Source organism: Monodelphis domestica, chromosome 3 (genome assembly GCF_027887165.1).
Source record: "Monodelphis domestica isolate mMonDom1 chromosome 3, mMonDom1.pri, whole genome shotgun sequence".
Taxonomy (NCBI): Eukaryota; Metazoa; Chordata; class Mammalia; order Didelphimorphia; family Didelphidae; genus Monodelphis; species Monodelphis domestica.
Window position 1 is genome coordinate 433,063,961 of NC_077229.1, and position 25,970 is coordinate 433,089,930.

Genomic DNA, 25,970 nt, shown 5'->3' on the forward strand with positions numbered 1-25,970 from the left:
TATTTTTTGGCTGCTGTTTATTCTGTGAACGATAATAAGCCATCACTCAGAATATAGATTTATCTAATCTGCCAAGATTTTGAAGGGATAAATCATCTGGATTTTCAGAAGTCTTCTTGCCATTGGAATGTAAAATGTCCTCATGTGGTTTAGCTGTTTCATGCACATTGTCTTTTAGCTGACCTCAGCTATTGGTGGCTTAAAAAAAATGACTCACTATTTTTTTCACATATACAATATATGCTTTACAGTAAAACACTCACCATTATTCACATACACTCTCTAAAGAAAGTTTAATGCACATTAGCAGATGTTTCCATTAAAATGTTAGTGTAACTCAGCTGAAAGGAATAATGAAAAATACATGATTGGAAGTTTCTTGGAAATGCAACATGGAAATATTGTATAAAAACTCAAAAGAAAAGAAATATTTTTGCTTTTGAACTGAAAATGGGAAAGAAGAGAATACAGAACATAAACAACTTATGCAGTAGTTAAAAGTGTATATTTTCAGAGACAGTTTATGTTTTCTGTAACTTTGTTATTAAGTAGACAGACTGATTGATTCTGCTTTTCAAGCAAAAAGCTGAATCAGCTCCGTTCACCTAAATGGGCACTTAAAATCCAGTAAGGAAATGAATGCTGTCTACTTTAGAATAACAGTGTGATCTCATTTTTTAAAAAATCTTGTCCAAACCTGTGGTCTTATTCAATAAAGAATGATAATACTAGTGGGGTTTAAAACAGTATTCATATCAACTTGTGAAATCTTAAATTAATGTTGCCATTTATGAAAATATACTTTTTATAATAAATAATTATGCAGGAGTCTCATAGTTAGAAAGATCCTCTGAAAATCACTCATCCTCCTACCCCTACAAATTACCTCAACAAATTACTGTCATTCATTATTAAAAATCTCCAGGTCAGTAAATATCCACAGCTTCAGTTTTTTTCATCATTTAACAGGAAAAATAATTTTAAACTGTTAGGAATATAGAAGGTGGCAGTTTTGCCAAAGGAGAGATACCATTTCTTTGTCAATTTCCTTCAAAATTTGCAGAATTAGAAAATTATTTTAACATTTTATTTACCATGCTTAATTATTTCAGAAATATAACCTCCATTTTGAACATTTTTATACTGTTGTGTTAATGGTATTAGTAATCATTATATGTCACCCATTAAAAACAATAACTTGGGTGATACCTATTCTTACATACATACCTACAAAGAAAATTCTGATATGAAGAACCTTTGCTATTGAGCTAGATGCACCACACATCTGTTGGCCTGGTTTTCCACCTAGAAACACAGGAAATCGTTTCATGGATATCATAGCAAGTGTGCCACAACTATTAATATTTATTCATTTTAATTAATATTTATCAAAAAGCAGCAATGAGCATGACTCTAGGTTCTAGTTACAGATGCCCTCTCACTAGATATTCTATAGTGTTACCATTTTCCAAGACCACAAGAATGATCTTTTCTACCACCTGCTAAAACTCTATTACTGGCATGAGCTAATTAAAGACAGACTACATAAGATATAATGGGGCAAGTAGTTGATGCACTGGATAAAGTGCTAGGCCTGAAGTCAAAAAGACTCATCACATCTGACCTCTGGCATTTACTAGCTGCTTGGCCTTAGTTTCCTCAATTTTTGTCAAGAGAAGAGTCATAAAAAATCAGACAACTGAAAAATGACTAAACAATAGCAAATGAGATATGGGTTAAAATTAACCACCTATTGTTCAGCCAAAATGTATTTGTGTTTGTGTGCAGTTAAAAGTTTTCTTTTTCTTTCTTTTTTTTAAATACCCTTACCTTCTGTCTTAGAATCAGTACTGTGTAGAGTAGTATGGGCTAGGCAGTAGAAGTTGAGTGACTTGGCCAGGGTCACATAGCTAAGAAATGTGAGGTCATATTTGAACTCATACCCTCCAGTCTCTGGGCCTGGCTCTCTATCATCTGATCCACCTAGTTTTGAAGTTTTTTTAGGCATAAATAAAGCCTGTTGGGGCTTAAATTTCCTTGGTTTCCCTTCAGAAACACAGGATCACCTTGACAATACAAAGAGGCATTGGTGCTTGAATTTTGCATTTGACAACTGATAAATTTTACTTTAAAAGAATGAATCTAAAACAAACTTTAAATTCTTATTTAGTTTATCATACTGCTTTAGAGAGAAACAGTAACCATCTTAAATGGCAGAAAAATAAAAATAACACATTCGTTAGAATTTACAAAGGTTTTAAGATTTAGAAAATATTTCACTTCTGATCATCTTTTTGCAAAATAACACTTTTTCAGATGAGAAAACTAAGTCTGAAGAATGATCAAATGATTCCCATGATAATTCAACTATCATATAATACCAGTGGGAATTCATACTGAGGTCACTTAACTTTTAATTCCCAGCCATTTTCACACACATTAGCCAGGCTGTATCTTCATTCCATTTCCTTCTTTTCCTACCCATTCCAACCCAAAATGGAACCATAGACTCTGTTTTAGGAAACTGTACTCCTGAGAGTGAGTTTTCACCTTTTCTTTCACCAAATGAGGCCTTCACACTATTTAAACATCATCTCCAGACCATGTCTCTATAGTTGTCTTCTCTTTATGCTTTCAGACTCTTCTTTATGCTTTACCTATTGTCTTCCTTTATTAGTGGGGACACTCCTAGAGTGCAGTCTTCTTTGCTTCTATTTGTATCCTCAGCTCTTAGCATAATGACTGGCATATAGTAAGCACTTCATAAATACTAATTTATATATCTGTCTTTCTAACTTCCTGTCTTTAGCATCACACTGTCTTTCAGTGACATATGCCATATTTCATAAAACCTCATAACTAATTTTGTTTTTAAAAACTTGGAAGTGGGAGATTTCAGACCCTTCCCCTGACATTTGTTTTAGTGCCTAATAATTAATGATTTATAATGCCTCAGTACTTGCAGTTATGATATTAGATGTAACAACATTTTGCTCAGTAAAATTTTTGTAAAATGAACATACAGTGTTTGTCAATTCTTTACTATTTTTATGATATTTCATTTAACATATATAACAGTCTTTTTATTTCACACATTTAGTCCATTTTAATTTTATTGGCCTTTTTACAGTTCAACTTAGACACATATTCCTGTTTTCACAAGATATGATCAAGTGTCTTTCATTATAAAACTGTCAGTTTCATGCTAATGTATCCTGCTTCATGGGCAATTATAATAGCTTCTAGTAAATCTGTAGTTGTTTGAATTGAAAATACATTTGTAATAGGGAAATGGGGAAAGATTTGGTGGTTCTTATTCACTTTGATTGCTTTTTCAATTATTATATATTCTGTAAAATATACATTTTTAAAGAACAATGAACTTTAGCACAATTACTATTCTAGTCACTAAAGGATGTGTCCATGCTTTCATCTCAAGTCTATGTGGTAGTAGTCAATTTAAAGTTGGGAGAAATGGATTATCAGTAGTAACAAGTATCCCTACTCTTATACTTAATATCTAACTAAACCTGGGGAAGATATTTGACTATTCTGAGCCAAGCATTGAACTGCTATTTCTTCTGAATGGCCCCTCTAGAGAGAACCCAATGCATAACAGACCTCAATAAATGTTTACATTTATGACATTTCTTTCTGGTCTCAACTATCCAGCATTTATTACCCTTTGACTCATCGCCCAACTCACTGGTTTTAGTGAGGGAACTGGACTACTCTTTGCTCCTCATGCCACCTCTGTTCTCTCTACCACCATCAACCCTCCTTTGAGGTTCATTCAATCCAGATTTATTATCCAATCAAGATTCTGATGCTTCTTGTCTGCCAAACTCCAGGACAATGTCCTACTTTCTCAAGTTTAGTGCCTGACTCAAAGACTTTTCCGTCTCCTCAACTGTGCTCAAAATATGACTTCAGCATGCATATATTCCTTTAAACTTTCTGATCTTACAGTTCCTCAATTTAATAATTTACTCTGACCTACTCTTCTACCTCACCTTCAGAGGCAACTGAGATTGTTATCCCCTTGATCTTGCCATCTACCACTTATTCCACTTTCATTTTCATGAACTCTGAAATACCTTATCTAACCAAAATCTATTATCATTCCACCTCTCCCTCTGCCTTGTATCTTTTATCTTTGTCATTGTGACTTACAGTTCCCCAAACCCTTACTTCTTTCCTAGGCTATTGCCCCTACACCATCAACATTATCTTTCCTTTCCTGTCTTAGCCCCAAGTTGAACTTATTCAACTCTATTATACTAGCTTCTTTTCTCAAGGCCTTTTCCTTCTTCACCTATTTATAAAGAACTTGCCCTTGCAAGCCTCAGCCTTGGATTACACCATCTACTATCTTTTTTTGCTCTTACATGCTGCTGAATGAAGGTAGGAAAAAAATCATGAAACACTACTAAAGTCCATTATACACTTATGTTATATAATCTCAACTGATCCCTCACTGCAGCAAGGCAGTCCTTTTATACTCCCTTAATTAATCATTCTTCAAACTTCTCTCAAACCCCTCCTACACCCCAAAGGCTTCCACTCTCTCAACTAAGAGCTTGCCTTAAATAATTGAGGCCATTCACAGAGAGTTCCCTCTTATCTCTTCATGCTCATCCTTGACCCCCATCCATATCCCATTCCTCCTTCATCCTTCTCTCATGAGAAAAAAAAATGCGGCCATCCTCCAGTGACTGTATACTACCTCTAGGATCAAATATAAACTCTTTCCTCTGGCATTTAAAACTCTTTAATTGCCTGACTCTTTCCTACCTTTGCAGTCTTCATACCCTTTTCTTTCTGTCATGCACTTTATAGAGCTTTTTAGTCTTTCTTCCTTTCATTGAATCTATCTGCTTTAACAGTTAAAAGAGTGGTTACCTTAAACTGTGACCACGGAAATATGGTTTCAAATCAAAAATATAGTGGTCACCATGGGAAAATTCCTAAATATTAAATATACCCAAGTCAGCTGGGTTTTATGGAGATTTTAATTAATACAAATTAAAATATTAATGAAAGGGGGAGAGAGAGAGTAAAAGGAAATAATGAGAAAGGGCTAGGCCAACCTAGGCCAAAGCCTTAAGAGAGAGATCAGTCAGTCTTTAATCTACTCACCACAAGATTTGTCCCAAGAAAGATTCTAGTGTTCGGAGAGACCCACCAGTTCAGCTCCTGAGCTCCACTTCAGCTTCCAAGGCTGAATTCTTCCCTTCAGAGGCCTTCTGGCCTCCTTTTAAAGAGAATTTTCTCCTATGTCACCTCCCTTAAATTTTCACATCTACCAATCACAGTACATGTTGTCACAGGACTGACCATTCTTAATTCACACATGAGTAGACTAAACTTTTGAGTAATTCACACCTGAGTAGACTAAAACTTCACACCTCTTTTGTTAAGCTTGTCCCTTGCAAGTTTACAAGTTACCTGACCTTTTAGTGATTAATTTGACCTTCATAGGGTACTTAGCACCTTTTTGTATTAGATCTAAAAATAGGCTTAGCTTAAGGGTTTTTGCCTCACTATAAGTATGAGTTAAATACTTTTCATTGTTCAGTAAGGCTTTTACAACTTTATCTTCCCCTAAAGTATGCTTAAATATCGGTGGAGTAATGTTAGAGTTCTCACATTCCTGATCAAGTACCTTCATTGTTTAAAATGGGGAATGGTCTTAACCAAATGTTCTAAGGTAGAGTCTGAGAATTTTTAACATTCACAAGTCTGAGAAATTTTAAGATTCACACTGCTCCTTCACCCTTGATCCTTTCTCAGGTTCTCCCTAGTTTCACATCCCCCATTTCAGTCTCTTTTCTGCTTCACAAGTCCTGCTTTTTTACTTCAAGTCCTTTTACTTCTCCTGCCTCTTTTCTCACACTCATCTGTAAGCAGATACCTAATTAATATGAACAACCTTATCAACCAGATAATTATGAATAGACATCAAAATTATATACCCCTTCATAGGTTAAACTGTAGTAACCAACCATACAAGAGATGTAATTCAAAACATATAGAGGGATTATAAGTTTTGCTAAAGATTTAAATGCAAAAGTTATGCCTTAAGATTTTTAGGGTCCAGAGTTCATTAAGATCTTGTCCAAAAATACACATGTATTACTCTTGGAGTCAATTGCAAAGAATGAAAAATTAGACCTGTTAAAATTTTTTTCATAAAGCCTAAGACTTCCTTCCAAGAATAGATTTGATTTTTTTCTGCTACACATACTAGTGTTTGTAGATTATATGACAGAATAAAATTGGTTAGGAGTGTATAAAAAACAATAATTTAAGAAAACTATATTCACTTTGGATTGACATTAACACCATTTACTTTTTTTGAATTTTAAAAAGTAAATGACATCATCTTTTACAAAGTAGCTCTAACAATTTAGTTATAAAGTCTATGTAAAGTTTTTAAAATACATATTGGCATTTTATTTTTCTAGGGTTCTTAGTATAATGCAAAATATGGATGTGATAAATTTCAGAACAGCTAGTTTCATTTTTAGAGTTACTATGATAAAGTACAACTAGTTATATGATAGCTATAAACATGGATAAATGTCATCAAGATATTACAAAAAATTATCAAATTCTTCTTAATTATATTTATTTGAAACTATTAAAAATACCTTCAGATTTAAAGTAGAGTATTAGATTAGTAAGTTGCTGGGGGAAGGATCAAAGAAGAAAGTAGAATGAAGTTGTTTTTTTTTTTAAAGGACAATATCATTGATATTGGTCATGAACATGCCATATGGACTATCATGTCCAACCAAGCAAATCTGGCATAGGCAATGAATGGATGTGGCTCATTTGCAAATCCTTTGGCATAGAAACTTAAATCTTAGTCATTTTGCCATCATCCTTCTTTTCAACTTTTGCATACTTCAGTCAGTTGAACAACAAATAGATAAATGAAGCTACTATTATCCATTTAAGGAATAGAAATTTCTAATCTAGTCTTGGAAATTAACATAAATTATAGATCCAAGACAGGGGAGAAAACAAAAGCCTAAGAAAATCACTCTGACTTGACAATAATAGTACCTAAAAGTGGTTACTAATGTAAAGCTAAATAGATAGCAAATATAAGAGTTAAAAGTGACTTGGGCCACTAAAACCAGATTGCTTCATATTATAGTCATAACCATTTGTGACATTTGTTTTTATGACATAATAAATATGAATAAAGTGGGCAAGTTTTGAAAGTTATAACTTTTTTGATTGACAGATTTAAAAAGTCAACTAAAATATCTGATTAAAGCCTGTGAAAAATCACAGATTTCTGCCATTTCAGAGGACTCAGATTTCACTGGTACCTGGGCCAGAGACTTCTCCTCACTAATTGCCCAAGCTTTTATCTCCTTTCTATTGTCTTTTTCTCCACCATCTTAGCCCTCAAGTTTTGAGCATTCAGAACTCCATGCACAATACCAAGTTCAATCATTATTTAAGCAAGCATTATTTACTTACAAGGTGTAGGGTTAAAAACTATATACCTATACAAAAATATTATACAATTATTCAGATGCTAAAATAGTTAGCTGACCAGATAACTACACTAGTAGAACTATCCAGAATCAAACTTTCTATTCTAAGCTAGCCTCATGCTGAATATCAACCAGAATTGGAGTCTAACTTGGTGAAGATAGACTACTATCTTTGGCCAAGAGAGAGACACTATGCCTTTCTCCTCTTCCAGAATCTTCTGTGGAATTCTTTATGAGCCAATGACTTTCCCACCATTCCTGGAGAAGAACCAGTGTTTTATTCCACACCATAGCTGACTGAGCCAATGTCTTCTGCACTTGGCTGAGAGAATAAAACTAGTACCTGCCAATTAACTAGAGTTGCCTCCACCCAATTTATACAAGAAATGTTGCTTTATTTTATTAAGTTTGCTTTTCTTTAAGGTGTGATAACTGACAGCCAACTGAATCAGCTTCCACTTATTCTATCCAGTAAAAATAGTTTTATTTTATAATACTTTAACAGAATGAAAGACTAAAATTCAAGATTTACTGTACTTTAATCTTTCCTATTCAAGACAACATTCAGAAATGTGGATATTATTATTTACTATAAAAAGACTATCCTCTAGACTCTAAATGAGCATCCTAGTACAAATACCAACAACATGGAAATGGGTTCTGATCAAGGACACATGCAATACCAAGTGGAATTGGGAGGGGAGGGGAAAAGGGAGGGAGGAATAGAAAATTATTTTTGTAACCAAGGAATAATGTTTGAAATTGACCAAATTAAAAAAAAAATTTTAAAGACTATATCCTCATCTTTAATATTCTGGTGTTTTACCTGTTTTTATTTTAATTATTCAGATATGTTAATAATTTTGAGTTGTGTTTCAAAACAACCTGTTTAACCATCACTTTCTAACTATTATCAGAAGCCAAAATTGGATTCTACCTCAAAATATTTTGTTAAATTCTAAAAGTTACTAAATAGTCTTAATTCTTAATTGCTATGGATTCATGCCTTTATCTTTTAAACCATCATTAGAATAGATCACTGAAATCTGTTAATATTCCTCTCCACATGCAGGACAAGTCTCACCTGTTTCTTGTTATAATGTTCAATTCAGGTTCTACATGGTCAGCTATTATGAACGGAATCACAGAATAGCAGTTGGAGCTCGCCATGGTTCAGTGGCCCTGTACGACATCCGGACTGGAAAATGTCAGGTAAATAAATCATTGTGACTTCCTCTCCATAAAGTGTGGAAGTTATTGAAAGCAAAGAGAGCCTAGCACTACCCTGGTTGACATGCTGAGCTGCTGGAACATTATGGATAATGCTAAAAGGATCAATAGTTTAATGAAGGACTCAAAGAGTATAGAGCCCTACTGTCTTCATTCACTGGAACTGAAGGGCTACCACAGATGAGTTAATAATAGGAACCCAAAGTAAGGTGTATACTGCTTACAAACTACCCTGCAATAAACTTTATCTTTTTTTTTAACATTTGTCTATTATCATGTAGTTTTTATGTAGATTCAGTTATGATGCTTATTTTGCCAAGTTTTGCCATAAAAAAATTTATGATGCTACAGTTTTATAATATGACTAAAATAACTTTTCAGATGTTTAACCAAGATAGGATCTTAACAGAATTAGGTAATAGATTGTTTAGCCAGAATATATTATGATTTGCTTTGAATTTTGAAATTACAACTTAATATTTTTTAATGTACCTGAATGAAAATTAACCTTACCTGTGCCTGTATCACTGTATCAGTGATAAATTTATTTTTTATTTTGATTCATGCTTTCTTACATTTCACTTCACATGGTTATTAATGATGGCATATTGCATACATGTTTGATATGTTAAAAATATTAAGAAAAAATATAAAGAAATTCAGAACTGTTGCTCAGTGGTTGAGATTTTGAATTGTTTGCTAAATTAAGCTTGAACACAGGGTCATTAAAAGATGAATTTAATAGAGGATTTGTTGAGCCTTTTAAAATTATTTGCTTAAGCTATCATGAATTATTGGATTTGTTTACATATATTTTCTGGTCTTAAGAAATGAATTTTGAAAACACTCATCAGTCTAGACTATTGATTATGTTCCTTTATAGTGAGCTATGTATTGCCTGATAAAAACTACCTTAAGTCTCCATTCAAAAACCTCCTTTAAATTATATTGAAAGGCCCAAGGTGCAGATTTCTTGCTGAGAAAATTTTTAAGTAGTAGAAAGGTACTGGATTTGGAGTCATGAGACTAAATCTCTGCATTGCCAAGTACTACCTGTGATGACATTAAAAAAAAGTAACTGGACCTCTAAGATATATAGATCAGTAGTTGTGGGTTTATACCTTCTCAGTAGTAATAGAAGAAAAGATGCTAGCATCTAGGGCAAGGGATCTTATTCTGGGGTCTGTGCACTTGTTTTTTAATATTTTGATAACTGTATTCCAGTATGATTGACTTCCTTTGTAATTTTGCATATTTTATTTTATTAATTTAAAAACATTATTACTAGTCTGCTAGAGAAGTGACTAAAAAAAGGTTAATTCAACTGATGATCTAGGGCAGTGTTGGTGAAGGTTTTAAAGTTTGCGTACCCAAACTACAACTTCAGGCTACCTGGGAGTCCCCCCACATTACTCCAGAGAGCAGAGGGGAAGTATTCACTTTGGGTGCCTGGACAGAGGGACAGAGCATGCAAAAAAAAAATGTCCTCAGGCACTGGGAAGAGGGGGAACAGAACAGGTTCCCAAGTGTCCACTTGGCACGTGTGCCAATACTTCACCAGTGCTAATCTAGGGGAACCAGAAAAGTCCTCTACAGGAACTGATACTTTGACTTTAGTCTTAGAGAAATCTAGACATTATAAGAGATGGAGGTGAAAGAAAAGAGCATCCTAGTCATGAGTTCAACCATTGCAAGGTCATGGAGATAAAGAGATTGAGCATAGTGTTTGAGAAACTGCAAGTCAGCTGGTATGGCTGCATCATAGATCATAGACTATGCATGTAAACGGGTTAATGTATTTATTAAATGCTTGAAAGATAAGGAGCCAAATTTTGAAGAACTTTAAATACCAAACAAGGGAATTTATTTTGCAACCTAGAAATAATAGGGAGCCCCCTGAAATATATTGAGCAAAGAAGTGATAGTGCTTGTGACATGTTAAGAATTATGCTTTGTGAAAATTACTTTAGTATTTATTTGAGGGATAGACAAAAGTAGGGAGAGACAAGTCAAAGAATCTAATTAGAAGTATATTAAAGCAATCCATATGAGACATGACTGGAGCTTGAGTTCAGGTGGTGGCTATATGAGTAGAAAAGGATTAAGGTCTGTTACCTTGTTAGTATTCCGTTCAATTCAATATGTCCAAAAAGTGAAATTATTTTCTCTCTCCCAAAATCCTTCCCATCTTCTTAACTTCTCTCCTACCACAGAGAGCACCCTTGTCTTTGTAAACACAAGGTTTACAACCTAGTATCATTCCTGATGCCTATCTCTCACACCCATATCCAATCTGTTGACAAGACCTGTCCATTTTACCTTCATAACATTTCTCATATTTGCCTTTTTATATGACACTCTCTATCATCCCAGGATAGTCCCTCATCACCTCATATCTAGAATAATTCAGTATTCTGCTGGTGGATCTGCACGCCACAAGTCTCTGTTCAGTCCAGTTCATCCTTCACTCCATTGTCAGAGTTATCTTCCATAAAGAGCAGATATGAACATGTCACCTCTCTTCTTAATAAATTTCAGTGGTCCAATAGTCGGCACTGGTCCTGGACTTAAGAACACGAGTTCAGATTTGGCCTCAGCCACTTATGTGAGCAAGGCAGTTAACCTGTATTGCCTCAGGTTCCTCAATTGTAAAGTGGAGATAATAATAATCCTATTCCACAGTGTTATTGTAAGGATCAAACAAATAGTATTTGTAAATACTTAGCACACTTCCTAGCATATAGTGAGTGCTTACCAAATGACTAAATGCTTTGTGCATTTGTGTATGTGTGTGTACACCCAGTACACAAATATAAATTTTTGTAGTTTTTTTTTTCCATTTTCCTCTGTTTCTTATCTTCTTTTAATTTTCTTCCTTTAATGTCCTTAGGATGCCTTTGCTTAGCTAGATTTCTATCCAGGATTTCTTTAAACTGGTTTTATCCTCTGCTTTAAAAAACAATATTGTTTATAATCATCTATCATCTTTTTTCCCTAAGATTTTACAAACTCATTTATATGCTAAAACAGTGTTGCCTTTGGTCTCCATTTCTTTGTGCCTGGCAAGTAAGTCCAGTTTTTATTGATTAAACTCTTCTGGTCTCAATTTAACTTACATCAGTGTAACTTTGGTATGAAATTATTATAATCTGTGCCAGTGTCATTTATGCTGCCATTACTCATTTTTCCTTGTCAGTTACTTATTTAAATAGTTGAAATTAAGTTGTTTCAATTGAATTACAAATGTTTTTCTTATAATTATTTTCTATTAATTCTAGTGTTCTAATAAGTCAGGAGTATGAATGAAAAAAATTAGTTAATTCAGGATGAGTCACATTTATCTTAAGTCTTTTCTGTTGTCTAAAATGTAGATACTTTCATTTCTTGTTATGTTATTCAGGTTTGTCCTTGGAAGTCAAACAATCTATTTTCAGGTCTATGTGGAAAACTCAACTAGCATTTTAAAACTAGTCAGGACTTGTGTTCTGATAGCATAGCCTCTGAGAGTCCAAGGTTGCTTCTAGGCTGGGATGAGATATCCAGATAGCACTTTGTGGAAAGATCAAGAGAATATTGATGCTAAAAATACTGAATTTTGATGGAAAATTTGTATTTTTTAAACCCTTACCTTCTGATTGATACTAAGTATTAATGCCAAGACAGAATTGCAATAAGGACTGGGCAGTGGAGATTAAATGACTTGCCCAGGCTCACCCAGCCAGGAAGTGTCTGAAGCTAGACTTGAACCCACAAGTTATTCTTTTAAGTATTAAATCTGTAGCAGTATATAATGTTCTCTTGGGTGTACTTGTTTCATTCTTCATTATTTCATGTAGTTCTTTCCAAATTAAAAAAAAATAATAATATTCATCCTTTTTCATGGCTTAGTAGAATTCCACCACAATTATTTAGCCTTTCCTCAGTTGATGGACATCCCCTTAATTTCCAGTTCTTTGCCACCACAAAGAAAGATACTATAAAAATTTTAGAACATATAGGTTCTTTTCCTTTTTCCTGATCTGCTTAACAATGTTCTGCTGGGTCTAAGGGTACAATTTTATTACTTTTTGGGCATAATTCCAAATTGTACTCTAAAATGATTGGATCAGTTTACAGTTCCACCAACAGTGTATTAGTATCTCTTCTAACTTTTGTCATTTTGACATTTTAGCCAATCCAATGGATGTGGATAACACCTCAGTATTGTTTTGTTTTGCATTTCTCTAATCAGTAGTAGTTTAGAGAATTTTTTAAATGTTCCCATATATAACCTTGATTTCTTTATCTAAAAACTTGTCCATTCTTATCTTTTTTTATCAATTGGGAGATGGTTTTAATCCTTATAAATTTAACAAAGTCCTTTAGATATGAAACTTCTATCTGAAAAACTGAAAATTTCACCTCTGATTTTCTGCTTTTTTTCAAATTTTGACATTTGTTTTATTTGTACAAAACCGTATCAATTTAATGTACTCAGAATTATCCATGTTGCATCTCAGAATACTCTACATCTTTTATTTACTCATAAATTCCTCTTCTGTTTGTAAGTCTGATATGTAATATGTTCCTTATTCTTCTAATTTGCTTATATCTCCTTATTGTCTAACTCATGTATTCATTTTGATCTTATCTTATTGAGTGGTGTAAGATATTGATCTAGACCTAGTTTCTGCCAAAGTACTTTCCAGTTTTTCAGCAATTTTTACCCCAATAGTAATTTCTTATCCCAAAAGCCTGGATCTAAATTTTTGTCAAATAAAAGGTTACAATAATCTTTTACTAATGTTTATAGTGTTTCTTTTCTGTTTGACTGATCTACCTTTCTTTTTCTTAGCTAGTACTAGATAATTTTGATAATTACTGATTTATAATGCAGTTAAAAATCCAGTATTGTTATTTTTTTCTTGTTAAATAATTTTTTTTGCTAATCTGATTGGAATGGCATTTAATAAGTAGATCAGTTTAGTCAGGATTGTCTTTTTAATAATATTGAACAATTAATACATTAAAACTTTCTAAAGATGAGAAAGTTGATTTATGGATCAGGAGAAACTAGTGGCTTCTCAGTCACCATTTTTTTAGTCCTTTTGTAGTCTTCCATTCTCCTTAAAACTTAATACTGCTTTACAGTGTTGTCATGAGAAAAACATAAAAAGCTGTAGAAATGCACATTGCTATGTCTTTAATGTTTTTTGCTATATGTTGAAAATTAGTCTTCAATGTATTCTCCCCAGCATGAATTTCCTTTATATTTTTGGTTAGTCCAGGTGTTCCTCCCAACCTTATTTTCATCTAATGCCTCTCATTTTCTGTAACATATTTAATATTGAGGTGAGTGCAAAAGTGGCATTCCCAATAATTGTCACAGGGAATACATACCTCAGAGACTTACTAGCTACATGACTTTAGACAAGTTACTGATTGCCTCTGTAAAAGGGGTGTAATAATAGCACCTCTTTCCAGGATTGTTGTGAGGATAAAATGAACTAATATTTGTAAACCACTTTGCAAACCTTAAAGCACTCCCTAATATAGTTATTATTAATATTTTTGTTGTTAACCCTTTTTGGTTTTTTAATGGGCAGGATGGGCATTTGTATTCAGATTTACAAGGGCTTATTATTCCCTGATCAATTAATGAGTTAATAATAACTGGGGTAATACCCTTAATTGCCTCTTTTGAGAGGGGATACAGAGGAATGGAAGGAGGTGGGCTAGATTTAGTTTTTATCTGCACAGGAACAGCAGATGTAAGTAAGCCTACATCTGAAGATGTGGCCCAAAGAGACTCCAGTATATACGTAGGTATTTCAAAGGTGGAAGGCTCTTTTGCCTCCTGGCTTTCTGAGAGAAGTACAGGGAGTAAATTTAAAGATTCCTCCGGTACTTCCAATGACAAGGAACCATCTGGGGAGCAAGTTATTGTGGCTCTGAGTTTGTTTATAAGATCCCTCCCCAGCAAATTTAAAGGGGAGTCAAGCATCAAAAGGAAAGAATGTTGTTCCTCTAGGGGTACCAAAGACACCATTCTAGGAGGAAGTTTTTTAACTCTTTGGGGTATTCCTGATACTCCCACTACACTTTGTGAGTCAATGGAATAACAATGTAAATCAGGTATACTCTTTAATACAGATCTGGTAGCTCCAGTGTCTAAAAGATAATCATAATAGGTGTTACCCACCTTTAAGGTAACATGGGGTTCATTAGTATGGGGAGGTCAGTGAATAGGGACAATGGGTAGTAGGACATCAGGGTCTAGAAAATCAAAGGTTTTATCCTCTGATTACTGTGCCCCAGGCCCCTCCCCAAATACCTTCATTGTGTTTGGGAAGTTCCTTGTGCACTCCACTGAAGGGCACCCCCCTGAGGGGCATTAGCACCTCAAGTATTTTTTGGATGGGCACCATTTTTTATATATAATTGTTGGGCATTGTGTTGGGTATTATAATTTTCTTCATTTGGAGCACTGTCATTTTCCCAATTTCTATTTCAAAAATTTTTTATTTCTATAGTCATTATAGTTATTTCTATAATTATCACTTCTATGGTTGTTATTAAATTGCGTATTCCTTCTAATAATCTTGAGAAAAGTTCTGCACTCTATCCTTTTTTCTCACAGAAGTGGCAGGTTACTGATTTATTTGTGGATTCCTGCAAAGGAGCTATGGTCTCTCCCTTATTTTTCAATTGTCTCTTTAACATTTCAATTTCTTTCTTTAAGTTTTCCACTAACATATTGTGTTCCTCAGGTCTTTTTACACGACCCTTATAAACATAAGTTGCTACTATCCTCAATTCTTTGAGGTTCATAGAGTCCCAATTAGGACAGCTAGTTTTAAAGTAGTCTTTTACCACTGAACAACAATTCTCAATGAATTGCCTATGTATTTGCCTAATGTCACTTTCTCTGGATAAATCAAGGTCCATATATGTATTTCCTATGTCAATAAGTCTGTCCATAAATGGGGAGGGAGTCTCATCAATTTCTTGTCAGGTTCTTTCAAATTTTGACCATTTTTCAGGTCTATCAGAGCAGGCTCTCATGGCTGTCAATAACGCTTCTCTGGCCTGGTTTAGTTTTGTATAATCTTGTTCAACATTGGGATTCCAATGTGGATCTTCATTTGGCCAATAATGTCCTCTTTTACCCCACTTGTGATTAGCCAGAGAGATGACATTATTTTTCTCTCTCTTTGTCAGAAATTTTTCTACTAAATTTTCAACATTCATCCAAGTGGGGTCAAAAGTTCTGAATATGTTCTCCAATCTTTTTATAATTAATATTAGTTCTTCCTCAAATGATGGAAGATCTTCCTTGAATTTATTTAAATTCTCTATCACAGGGTTAAAAGGTGTATGGTATCTTACAGATACCAAGTTTCCATTTTTATTATAAGTGGGTACTTCCCTTAAAGGAAAAGGAAATAAACTATCTGAATTATTTGGTACTCCTATTTCTGGGCTTCTTAATCCATTCTCAGTGGGGTAGGTATGAGAAAGGGAAGGGTTGGGCACACTGAGGGGGAGGGTTTGTTGTTCCATAGTGCCAGAAGGATCAGAGGTAGGAAGGGTATGGGAATTGAATAGGGCAGGGTGGGAAGGAGGAGCAAAGGAAGAAGGGTCATTAGCTGGGGGAAAGGATGCAGAGGTTAGGGTTGGAGGAATGAGTAGGGTGTGAACTTAAGTGTGAACTTAGGATGGAGAGGGTAGGGTAGGAATTATGTGGAGGGTGTGAACTTAGGGTAGAGGGGTTAGGGTGGTCAGTAGGGGGGGGGGAGAAGAATGGGTTGGGTGTGGGGTGTGGGAGTTTGTGAACTAGGAGTCATATTGTCCAGAGCAGGGTGGGACAGAGATTCTGATAATGAGGAAGTATGGAGAGATAAGTCACTCCTATCCTGGAATGTTATTGAGTCCCTTTTAATGCTATTTATAGAAGCTATGATCTCCCCCAAACTTTTCTCTATAAGCTCAAGCCGAGTATTTAGTTCTGCATTTTGTGGAATATTATAAGAAGCAAACAGTTAGTTTGACTGAGAAATGAGTTTTTTAAGGAAATACAATATTACAGCTACAACAATCAAAAGCTCAAGGGGGAGTAGTATGTTGATTAGACTTTGCCATAAATTCCATGGGATGAGCCATTTCAGAGAGACAAGAAATACTATATTTACAAGTTTGGTCATGGAGCTGATGAGCCAGTTGTTAAGTAAGTTGTGAACTGACTGTAACCTCATAGTTCTAAAGTAAACAGGTAGGGAGCAGGACAAGGCCAAAAGCTTTCTCCAGATTTCCCTTTTTTGCTAAGATTTAAAACAGCTGTGTTCTATTTAATTTAAGGAGAAATTAAAATGTTTTTTACTCACCTGCTCTTGCAGCTGTGTTTTTGAAGCCAAGTTAGCTTGTTTAAAAGGACTGACTGATTTGAGCAAGTAATAAAGAGAGAAAGGAAAGAGATTTCACAGAAATTTGAGGGTTTTCATCACAAACCGACTTGGTCAGCCAAAACTGTAAGGATAATTTTTAGTGTTTTGACTTAAAATCTAAAATAAGTGGTCGCCATGGGAAATTCCCAGATATGAAAATACCCAAGTCAGCTGGGGATTTATGGAGATTTTAATTAATAAAGAGAGAAAGAATTAAGGGAGAGAGAGAGAGAGACAGAGAGAGAGAGAGAATTAATTTAAACTACTCTGGCTAGGGCTGAGCCAAGCAGTTGTTAAAGGCCCAGGCCAAAGTGGCCTCCCTGAGCCTAAGGGAGAGCAAGTCAGTCTTATTACTCACCACAAGACCATCTCCAAACAAGCTCCAGTCCTCCACTGAATTTCCTGAACTCCAATTCCCCTCAACTGTCTTTTTACCCTTCCTTTTAAAGAAAATTTTCTTTTATGTCACCTCCCCTAAATTTCCATGTCTACCAATCACCATAGAAGCTTTTTTCCAGGACTGCCCATTCTTAGTTTTCACCACTCTTTAGTTCACACCTTCTCTGGTTAGATTATATCTTTTGAGTACTTCACACCTCTTTGTTAAGCTTTCCTTTTATAAGTTACTTGACCTTTTTGTGACTAATTTAACCTTTACTGGTACTTAAAACCTTTTTGTATTCGATCTAAAAATAGACCTAACTTAAGTTTCTAGGTTTACTATAAGGTATGAGTGAGGGACTTTCATTGTTCAATCAGGAGTTTACAACTTTATCTTCCCCTAAGGCACTGTCTGAGTAGGCTGGAGTAATTTTAAAAGTTCCCAATATATTCTTGATTCTTCTTAGACCAAGTATCTCCATTGTTACAATAAGGGAATAGCTTAACCAAATCTTCTAAGGTACAGTCTGAGTAGTTTTTAAGATTCACACTGCCTCAAGCTTGCTAGGCCATTCTGTATGAGGATGCCAAAGTAGTTTTCCCTTAAGCACAGAAGTCCTGACCAACTTTACCTTAATCTGTCTTTCTGGTCTCATTGAACATTCCTCCTCCTTCAACATCCTGTGATCCAGGCACACTTCTTTGTGTTCCTCACACACAGCTCTCCATCTCTGTCTTTGCATTTGCCATCACCCCATATGCCTGGAGTATACCCCCTCTTTACTTCCACTTTATAGGATCATTCACTTTAAGATGCAGCTCAAGCACCATCCTCTTCATGAAACCTTTCTTGATCTGTCCAACTGCTAGTGCCCTCCTTTCCAAACTACCTTGTGTATATTTGTATTTTATTTTTATCACATTTATTATGTTTATGCTATAATATTTGTAGGTTGTATGTTTGTCTTATTTTTTTATATAATATTTGTATGTTGTCTTCTCCATTACAGCATATATTCCTTCAAGTAAGGATCATTTCATTCTTTGTAATTGTATCGACAACACCTAGCTCAGTGTTTTACATGTAGCAGACACTTAATAAATAATTCTTAATTATTTAGAGAATAAAATCCAAACTTTTTAACTTGGCATTTAAGGCCCTCTTAACTCACAATACACTTATCCCTTATTTTTTCTAGTTCTTTTACAAACATCCAGTCCCTGCCATTTACTATTTAGGTGACCTTAAATAAGACAATTGAAATATCTGGGCCTTTGTTTCCTCATATATAAAGACTACTGTACTCCCCTAGTTTTCTTATAGGTTTTAGATGGCTTTACATTACCCATGGTCTTTTACAGTTCTAGATTCATGATCCTATCATTCTGTGACCCTCTGTCTAGCCACCATCCTGAGAATACAACTTTCTTTGTACTTCATCACCTCAATTTATTAATCTATCCATAGTCAGTATATTCTTCAAAATGATCTAAGTTCCTACTTTACTACTTAATTTCAAAATCTCTTTATCTGCATTTACTCACTTGTAACCTTTATTTGTTGTGCACTTATTTATTAAGTGTCTTAAATTACTTTTTTAATCAATCTAACCCTTCCAACCAGATTGTACACTCATTTAAGGAAGCATAGTACTGTAGAATGAAAAGATAACAAGGTATGCATTCAGAAGATCTGATTTCAGGTCCTAACTCCAAGTATTTATTAGCTTTGTGAGTTGGGCAAGGCACTCTGAGACAGTTTCCTTATCTGTAAAATGAGTCTAAATATATTTGTCTTATCTATCTGACAGGTTTTGTTGGGGGTTTGTACCTTTTTTTTTTTTGGTGGGGGAGGGTTATAAATTACAGATCCTTATAACAGAATTTTATAAATGTTTGTATTAGCCACTGTCTATGCAAATAATCTTGTTTTACCTTAGTAGACAATATCATTAATCACTATAGACAACAAACCATCAATCACAGCCAGTCATTCTCATAATGAGTCTCTTTGAGTTAAGAGTGGCCCTCAAGTAATAGAAATGCAGTTTACTGGGCCTAGACTTTCCCATTTCTCAGACCTTAAAACTTTCCTGATGTAGCCCTCCAGAATACAGAGTCACTTCTGTCACAATGAAGCATTAGAGTTAAATTCTTATCAAGGAACATGCCATTTACATGAGAATTATGATGATAATGTTTGCATCCCTCATAGCACCTTGCAACTGTTAGATGCTCAGTAAAAATGTTTTTCATAGAAGTAATAAGCACTGTAGACAAGTGGTGCAAGGAAATTAGAAATAAGTTATTTGGAAAATACTTTGTAGGACACAGTAAATGATGAGTCCATTGAGATCCTAAAGAATGAGAAATTATTGCAATACTTTCTAGAAGATCCAAGTGGATTGCAATTACATCCAAGAGAAGCTGAGAGCACCTGTGTACAAATAAAATGCCCCTTCGTAAAAATGACAGGTATTCCTTGAATTATAAAAAATCATTTATTAATCCTGTGTTTGGGACAAGGGATATATTTTCCTGCAGAAATAATTATGGTCATTAGGTTCCCAAGCTAGCCCATAAATATGTACTTAACTAACCCATAATGTGAATGAAATGCATTATTTATGTATCTTAAAATAATCAACAATAATGTGCTACAATACTTGTAACTAAATAATGTTGAAAAATAAAATGGAAACCAAGTCATTTTTTAAAATTCTATTAAATTCTTCACTTAAAAGCAGGTTTAATTAAAACAAGCTGATGAGGGAGATGTAATCCTAGAGTCACAAAGTTCAAAGGTACCACCACCGAGTCCAACCCTTTACCTAAAGCATAAATCCCTTTTACAGCATCTCTGGATAAGTGATCAGACTCCTGCCTGAAAAGACCTGCAGTGGCAAGAGACTATCTTTGATTAGATGAAGCATTCTATTATGGGAAACCTATAACTGTTAGGAAATTTTTCCTTATCTGGAGCTGAAATCTGCATCCTTATAGTTGCTAATCATTGGTTTTAGAATTATCTTCTGAAATCAAATAAATGTAATCCCTCTTCCAAAGAAATACTTTTCCTGCCCCATACCCACACAGGTCATCCTTTGGATCTCAGTTATTCTACTGTTTGCAAAGACATCTGATCATCCATTGCATCATTAATTGGCAAGCATTTAATGATCATTCATTAATTCACTAGTTTGGGTAGAATACTGTGCTAGGGATTGGGGGAGATAAAATTTATATAAGACAAGGTTCCTTCCCTCATGGAGCTTACTTAAAATGGGAAGGAGATAAATACAAATAATTACAGTGCATAATATTGCATAAACATGCTAAAAAGACCTGTTAGAATACCAAGAGGAAAGGCAGAATAATGTAGTAGACGAAGAAATTAAAGTTATAATCAGGAAAAGTCCAAAGTTCAAATTCCTTCTCTGACACTTCCTGATTGTGTGACTGTGGTCAAGTCACAAACTGAGTCTCAAATTCTGAACCTCATTTCTTCATCTATAAAATTGACAACTGAACAGGACTATCATCCAATGGCATAATGCCATCTTAAATGAACTGAGGTTCATTATCATGCTAAAAACTACTGAGGTTTGTGTTAACTCGATTGTTCCATGATTGGAAGAAGCACTTAGGCCAAATTTATAATGCTTGACCACAAGAACTATACCACCATTGTCATTAATGTTCCTTTAACTTTGGAAAACGGAAAATCTGCTTTCTACAGCAGGCAAAATTGGAAAATAGCAAGTAGTATGTAATTATCTCAGGATGACTACAAAATTTATAGAAACACACTGATGATACTCTTGAACGCTGTCTAATGATCATCATTATTAAAACTGAAATACACCCAATGTATACAAATCTCATGAGAAAATTGGTAGTAAAGGACCCACTTACATGGAGCAGATACACACACACATATACACACCTGTAAATATATGTATGTGAGTGAGTGGAGGGGGGTATGGAAGAGAAGCACACAGAGGCAGAGACAAGAGAGAATATATCACTTATGTGAGACAGTATACAGAATGAATATATACTAGGAGCTGTGGGTTTTTAAATTAATACATATAACTAACATATTATATTTTTAAAGTTTTATTAATAAAAACTAAAGTAAAGGAACTACCTGAATCAAGCCTGGTCTCGAGAGAAGAGAGTGAGCGTGTAGCTTACACCAAACTATATACAAACGTGACATGGTAGAGAAAGGAGAGGAATTCTGGGAAATACTGAAGGACTTCTGGGGGATGAAGTCAAAGGGTTCAAGATTCTAATTAATACATTTCTCCCTGTGATCCTATTGGGATATTGGGAGACCAGTCTCCTCCAAAGGATCATGGAAACATAACTAACTTATAAATTGCAATAATTTGTGGATAAAAGGAAAATAAAAGAGAAAAAGAACAAAACCAATGATTGTTACAGTGGCAAAATGCCAATTTGGGGACAGTCCCCTTTGGCATAAGAGTATACATTCAAAATAAATACATTCAACCCCCCCCTCCATAGTTTAAATTCGCCTCCCAAAGTTCACTCTGGTTCTTCTAGTACAGTGTGTGGTTTCTGCAGGCATCTTCATGGAGCCTTCTCCAAAAAGTTTGCCTTCTGGGAGGTAGTCTCTTGTTTCTTATGCTAAAATTACTCAAATAAAAATCAAAGTTCAAACAATAACATAGCTACCCCACCTCTCCAGGAGGATAGTAACAAGCACAGGGATCACTCAGGGATGCATTGCTGAGTTATGAGGTATATGAATCAATTGGCAAAAGAAAATCCAAAACATTTTCAAATCCAAATAAAAGAAAAAAAGTAACTTGTGGATGAAATACAAAATATCAAAGTCTTATATCTAAAAAAATCTAAGTAAAGGAAAAATAAATCTATAATAGGTCCTTGAATCAGAGCCCAATTAAAATGATTTAAGCAATTATGCATTTACCCAGTCAGTAGCCAGGACTACAGAAAGTTTGCCACACTATGAAAGACAGAAAAGGGACTAGATTATAGGAGCCAGAATGGTAGCCAAAGTGAGGTGCTTTTTAGGGCTCAGAGGAAGTTATGCTTCTGATATATGTCAAAACAGCTGCAACCTCAAACCCCAAACAAGTTCAAGTCCTCTTGTCTTGGCTCAAAACCTCATCAATCCTACTGGGATTTGGTCTTTTTGACCTTGTGCTCGATAGGAACTATGCAATGGCTCTTTTTGTATTTCCTTCTTCTGGAATGAGACAGAATCATTAAGTAAAGTCCCATAATTTTTAAACAATAAAGGGCATTATTTTTATAATCTAAAACTTTTGGAGGGTGGGGGGTTATGCATTAATATTAGAACAAATGTATTTTAACTTATATTAGTGCAAAATCAAAAAAGTTTAAGAAAATCTTCTCAATACTATTGACATGTGCTTCAAATACAAGAAGGAGAGAAAAAATAAAACTCAAATACTATATTGCACATGCAAAGAAAAAAATAATAACAAATGTTTCAAAAATATAAAAAAAGCTTATAATCAAGTGGCACACTATGTCAGCCAAGGAGAGGTAGCATACAAAGGTTTCTCACCAAAAAAATGAGATCCATTTCCTTTTTAACTTGGCCATGAACCATTGTGTGAGTACAAATGATTTTCACAATAAAACAGTAATATAGTAGATAACACACATTTAAAGAAGTACCAAAGTTCCCAAAATTCACAACAGCAAACAAACTCACTATCATATTTCACATGAGTACAATTAAAAAAAAAACCTATGAAGTGATGGATATTTGTCACAATTTTTACAGATGTACCATTTCTTTCAACCTTGGCAAAGATATTTTTAAACAAAGTCTATTACTGCCATTATTTCAAAATTGGCACAAGAGTCTAGAAAAAACCAAGCCTCTGTATTGTTGTGGAAAATCTATTTGGGGTCTATAATATCACCAAGAAATCTAGATTGTTTTGGTGGAACTAAATTAAACTGAAGAGTTATGCAGAAGCTCTTTTTGTTTTTCTGCTTTATATAAACACTTTTTTCTCTGGCAGGAACTTCTCTTTGGTTCTCTACCTTTAATACAACATTCTTTATATATATATATATATATATATATATAAAATCATCCATTCAAAAGGTACTAGATATCTACAGTCATTTCTGAAGACCCCTTAAAGTTACAATTTAAATTCTTAACTCATTAAATTCTCCAGAGGTTGTATACAATTGTAACCAGTTTTGATGAAGTCTATCAATCATTACCTATGTGACAATTAATAATGGCAAAAAGGCCACATGTGATTTCAATGGATCTAGTGACAAGTTTGGGCAAGATGTTTATGGGCTTATACAATGATATTTTTTTTCTTCAGCAAAAGTACAAAATAATCATGTAACAAAATAGTATTAGATTACTAATATATGAACTTAAAATTAAACCTTAACAATCAGTAAATACAATAATATAAGCAAATGAGAAGGTATAGGCAGTGCAGTCAAAATCCTTTTCACCAATTCAGTAGACTTGTTCACTATTATAGAGGGGAAGAAACTGAAAAAGAGTTAGGAAGCAATAAAACAATGGAGTCTGAAAAGGTTTAAAATTCACCTCCAAATCTCAGTAAAGTTCTTCCCCTCCCCCAGTATTTATCATCCATTCACATTTCTTTTGTCAGAGCTCTGAAATTCGTCATAGTGGGGGAGAATTCTACACTGAACGTAGTATGGAGAAATCTCAAATTGGATGTATTGTAGAAGTTGGGCAGGCCCAAATGCCAAAGGTGTGTAGGAAAATGAATCTCCCCTCTAAATCTCAGGATTATTCAAGCTAAGCACAAGTACCAGTATACCCAGGAACAGGAGTAAGAAAAGACACTCCTAAACTTTGAACTGCTTGAGATAGTTAATGCACTGCTCTTTCATAGAGTGAGCCATGCTTTGTAACAAGTTCACTCCTTAAATAAAAGTTAAACAAAAGGAGACCCTGACAGGTAGGTAAAGAGACTTTTTTTAAAGAGTTTTTTGCTAAATAGCTTTTAAGAACTATTCTTCTATACTATTTTCCCTAATGGCAAAACTGCAAGGGACAACAATAGCGTATTTGCATATGAAGGACTGGTCAGGAGGAAAAAGGAAAAAATATCAATTAGGCTTATCCCCCAAATCTCTGACTTTAAATCTACTGATTTGGACTCACTGCCCTCCCTGTTATGTTGGGTTGTAGGGTGGAAAGAAAAAAAAAATATGGCAGGGGAATCTCCTTCCTGTGAAAAATCTTGAGTTTCAAGTTTCTCATTACCCAGAAAAGATTCAAGAGGAAGGTCGTCAGAAGTATCAGGTACTAACAGAGAGGTCAAGAAGAGTGAGGACTGAGAAAAGGCAATTAAATTGGGCAATTAAGAGATCACTGGTAACTTTAAAGAAAGCTTAAATTTAAAGAAAGTTTAAATTGAGTGATAGGAAAAAATAGAGATTGTTGAGAAGCAAACAAGAGTAAAGGAAGTAGAAGCAATGAGCATAGATGATTTTTCCTAGGAATTTGGCTATGCAAAGTAGAGAAATAATATCTGGAAGGGATTGTAAGGTCACCTGAATCTTTCTTTAGAATAGTAAAGACTGAGGTAGGCAAGCCATTTTAAGTTGAGGGGAAAAGCCAATAAATAGAAAGAAATACAATATTAGAAGAAGATAGGAGATGATTTACACGGGCAATCTATTGAAAGTGACAGAAGAAATACACAAATTAAAGGAGTTGACTTTGGTAAGGGGAAGGGCAACTTATTTCTTAGAAACAAACCAAGGAAGAAAAATAGTATCAAGGGGTTTTTTATGTAAATACAGGTAATAACTATAAACTCTACCTTGCAGGATTGTTGCAAAAATTCAATAAAATTTAGATACTCCCCAAGCTGAAAAATGTCATGTATAAGACAGTAATTTTTATTGTATACCTTTCTTTTTTATGACATATTTTCCTTCCTTCTTCTTATTTTACTCATCTATCACAATGCCAGAAATAACCTTCAAATGAATCTTGTCTGAATTTCTTTCAATAGATACTTGTATCATTCTAAATTATTCTATAACTATTAAAACTTCAAAATTTCAATATTATAAACACTGATCATGTGATTAATGGCCTTGTTTGGGGGGTTTTTGGTAATAGCGTGGTGTTTTGCATGTTTCTGAGTAGTTTTAAGTGGCTTTTGTGTTCATTGATCTGTACCTATTTGCATATATTTAAATAATTCCTCTACCTTTTTCTTTATTGGTTTTTCAAGCACTTCATTACTTTCTAATTCTCCACTTTATTTTCATCATTTCTCATTAGAGATAAATTTTGAAAAATAAGTCCAATCATTAATTTTTAATCTTTTATTTTGGAGGTGGTCTATTTTTTTCTGTATTCACAATTGATTTC

General features: G+C 34.3%; 1 protein-coding gene across 4 annotated transcripts in view; it reads left to right on the top strand.

Annotated features, from left to right (window-relative positions):
* Positions 1–25,970, top strand: part of WDR7 (WD repeat domain 7) — a 579,662-nt gene that overhangs the window by 457,589 nt on the left and 96,103 nt on the right. For all 4 annotated transcript variants that reach the window (XM_007487542.3, XM_001366509.4, XM_001366558.4 and 1 more), the window contains one exon: positions 8,627–8,726. In XM_007487542.3, coding sequence (XP_007487604.1) covers positions 8,627–8,726 — 100 coding nt within the window. The remainder of the gene's footprint in view (positions 1–8,626; positions 8,727–25,970) is intronic.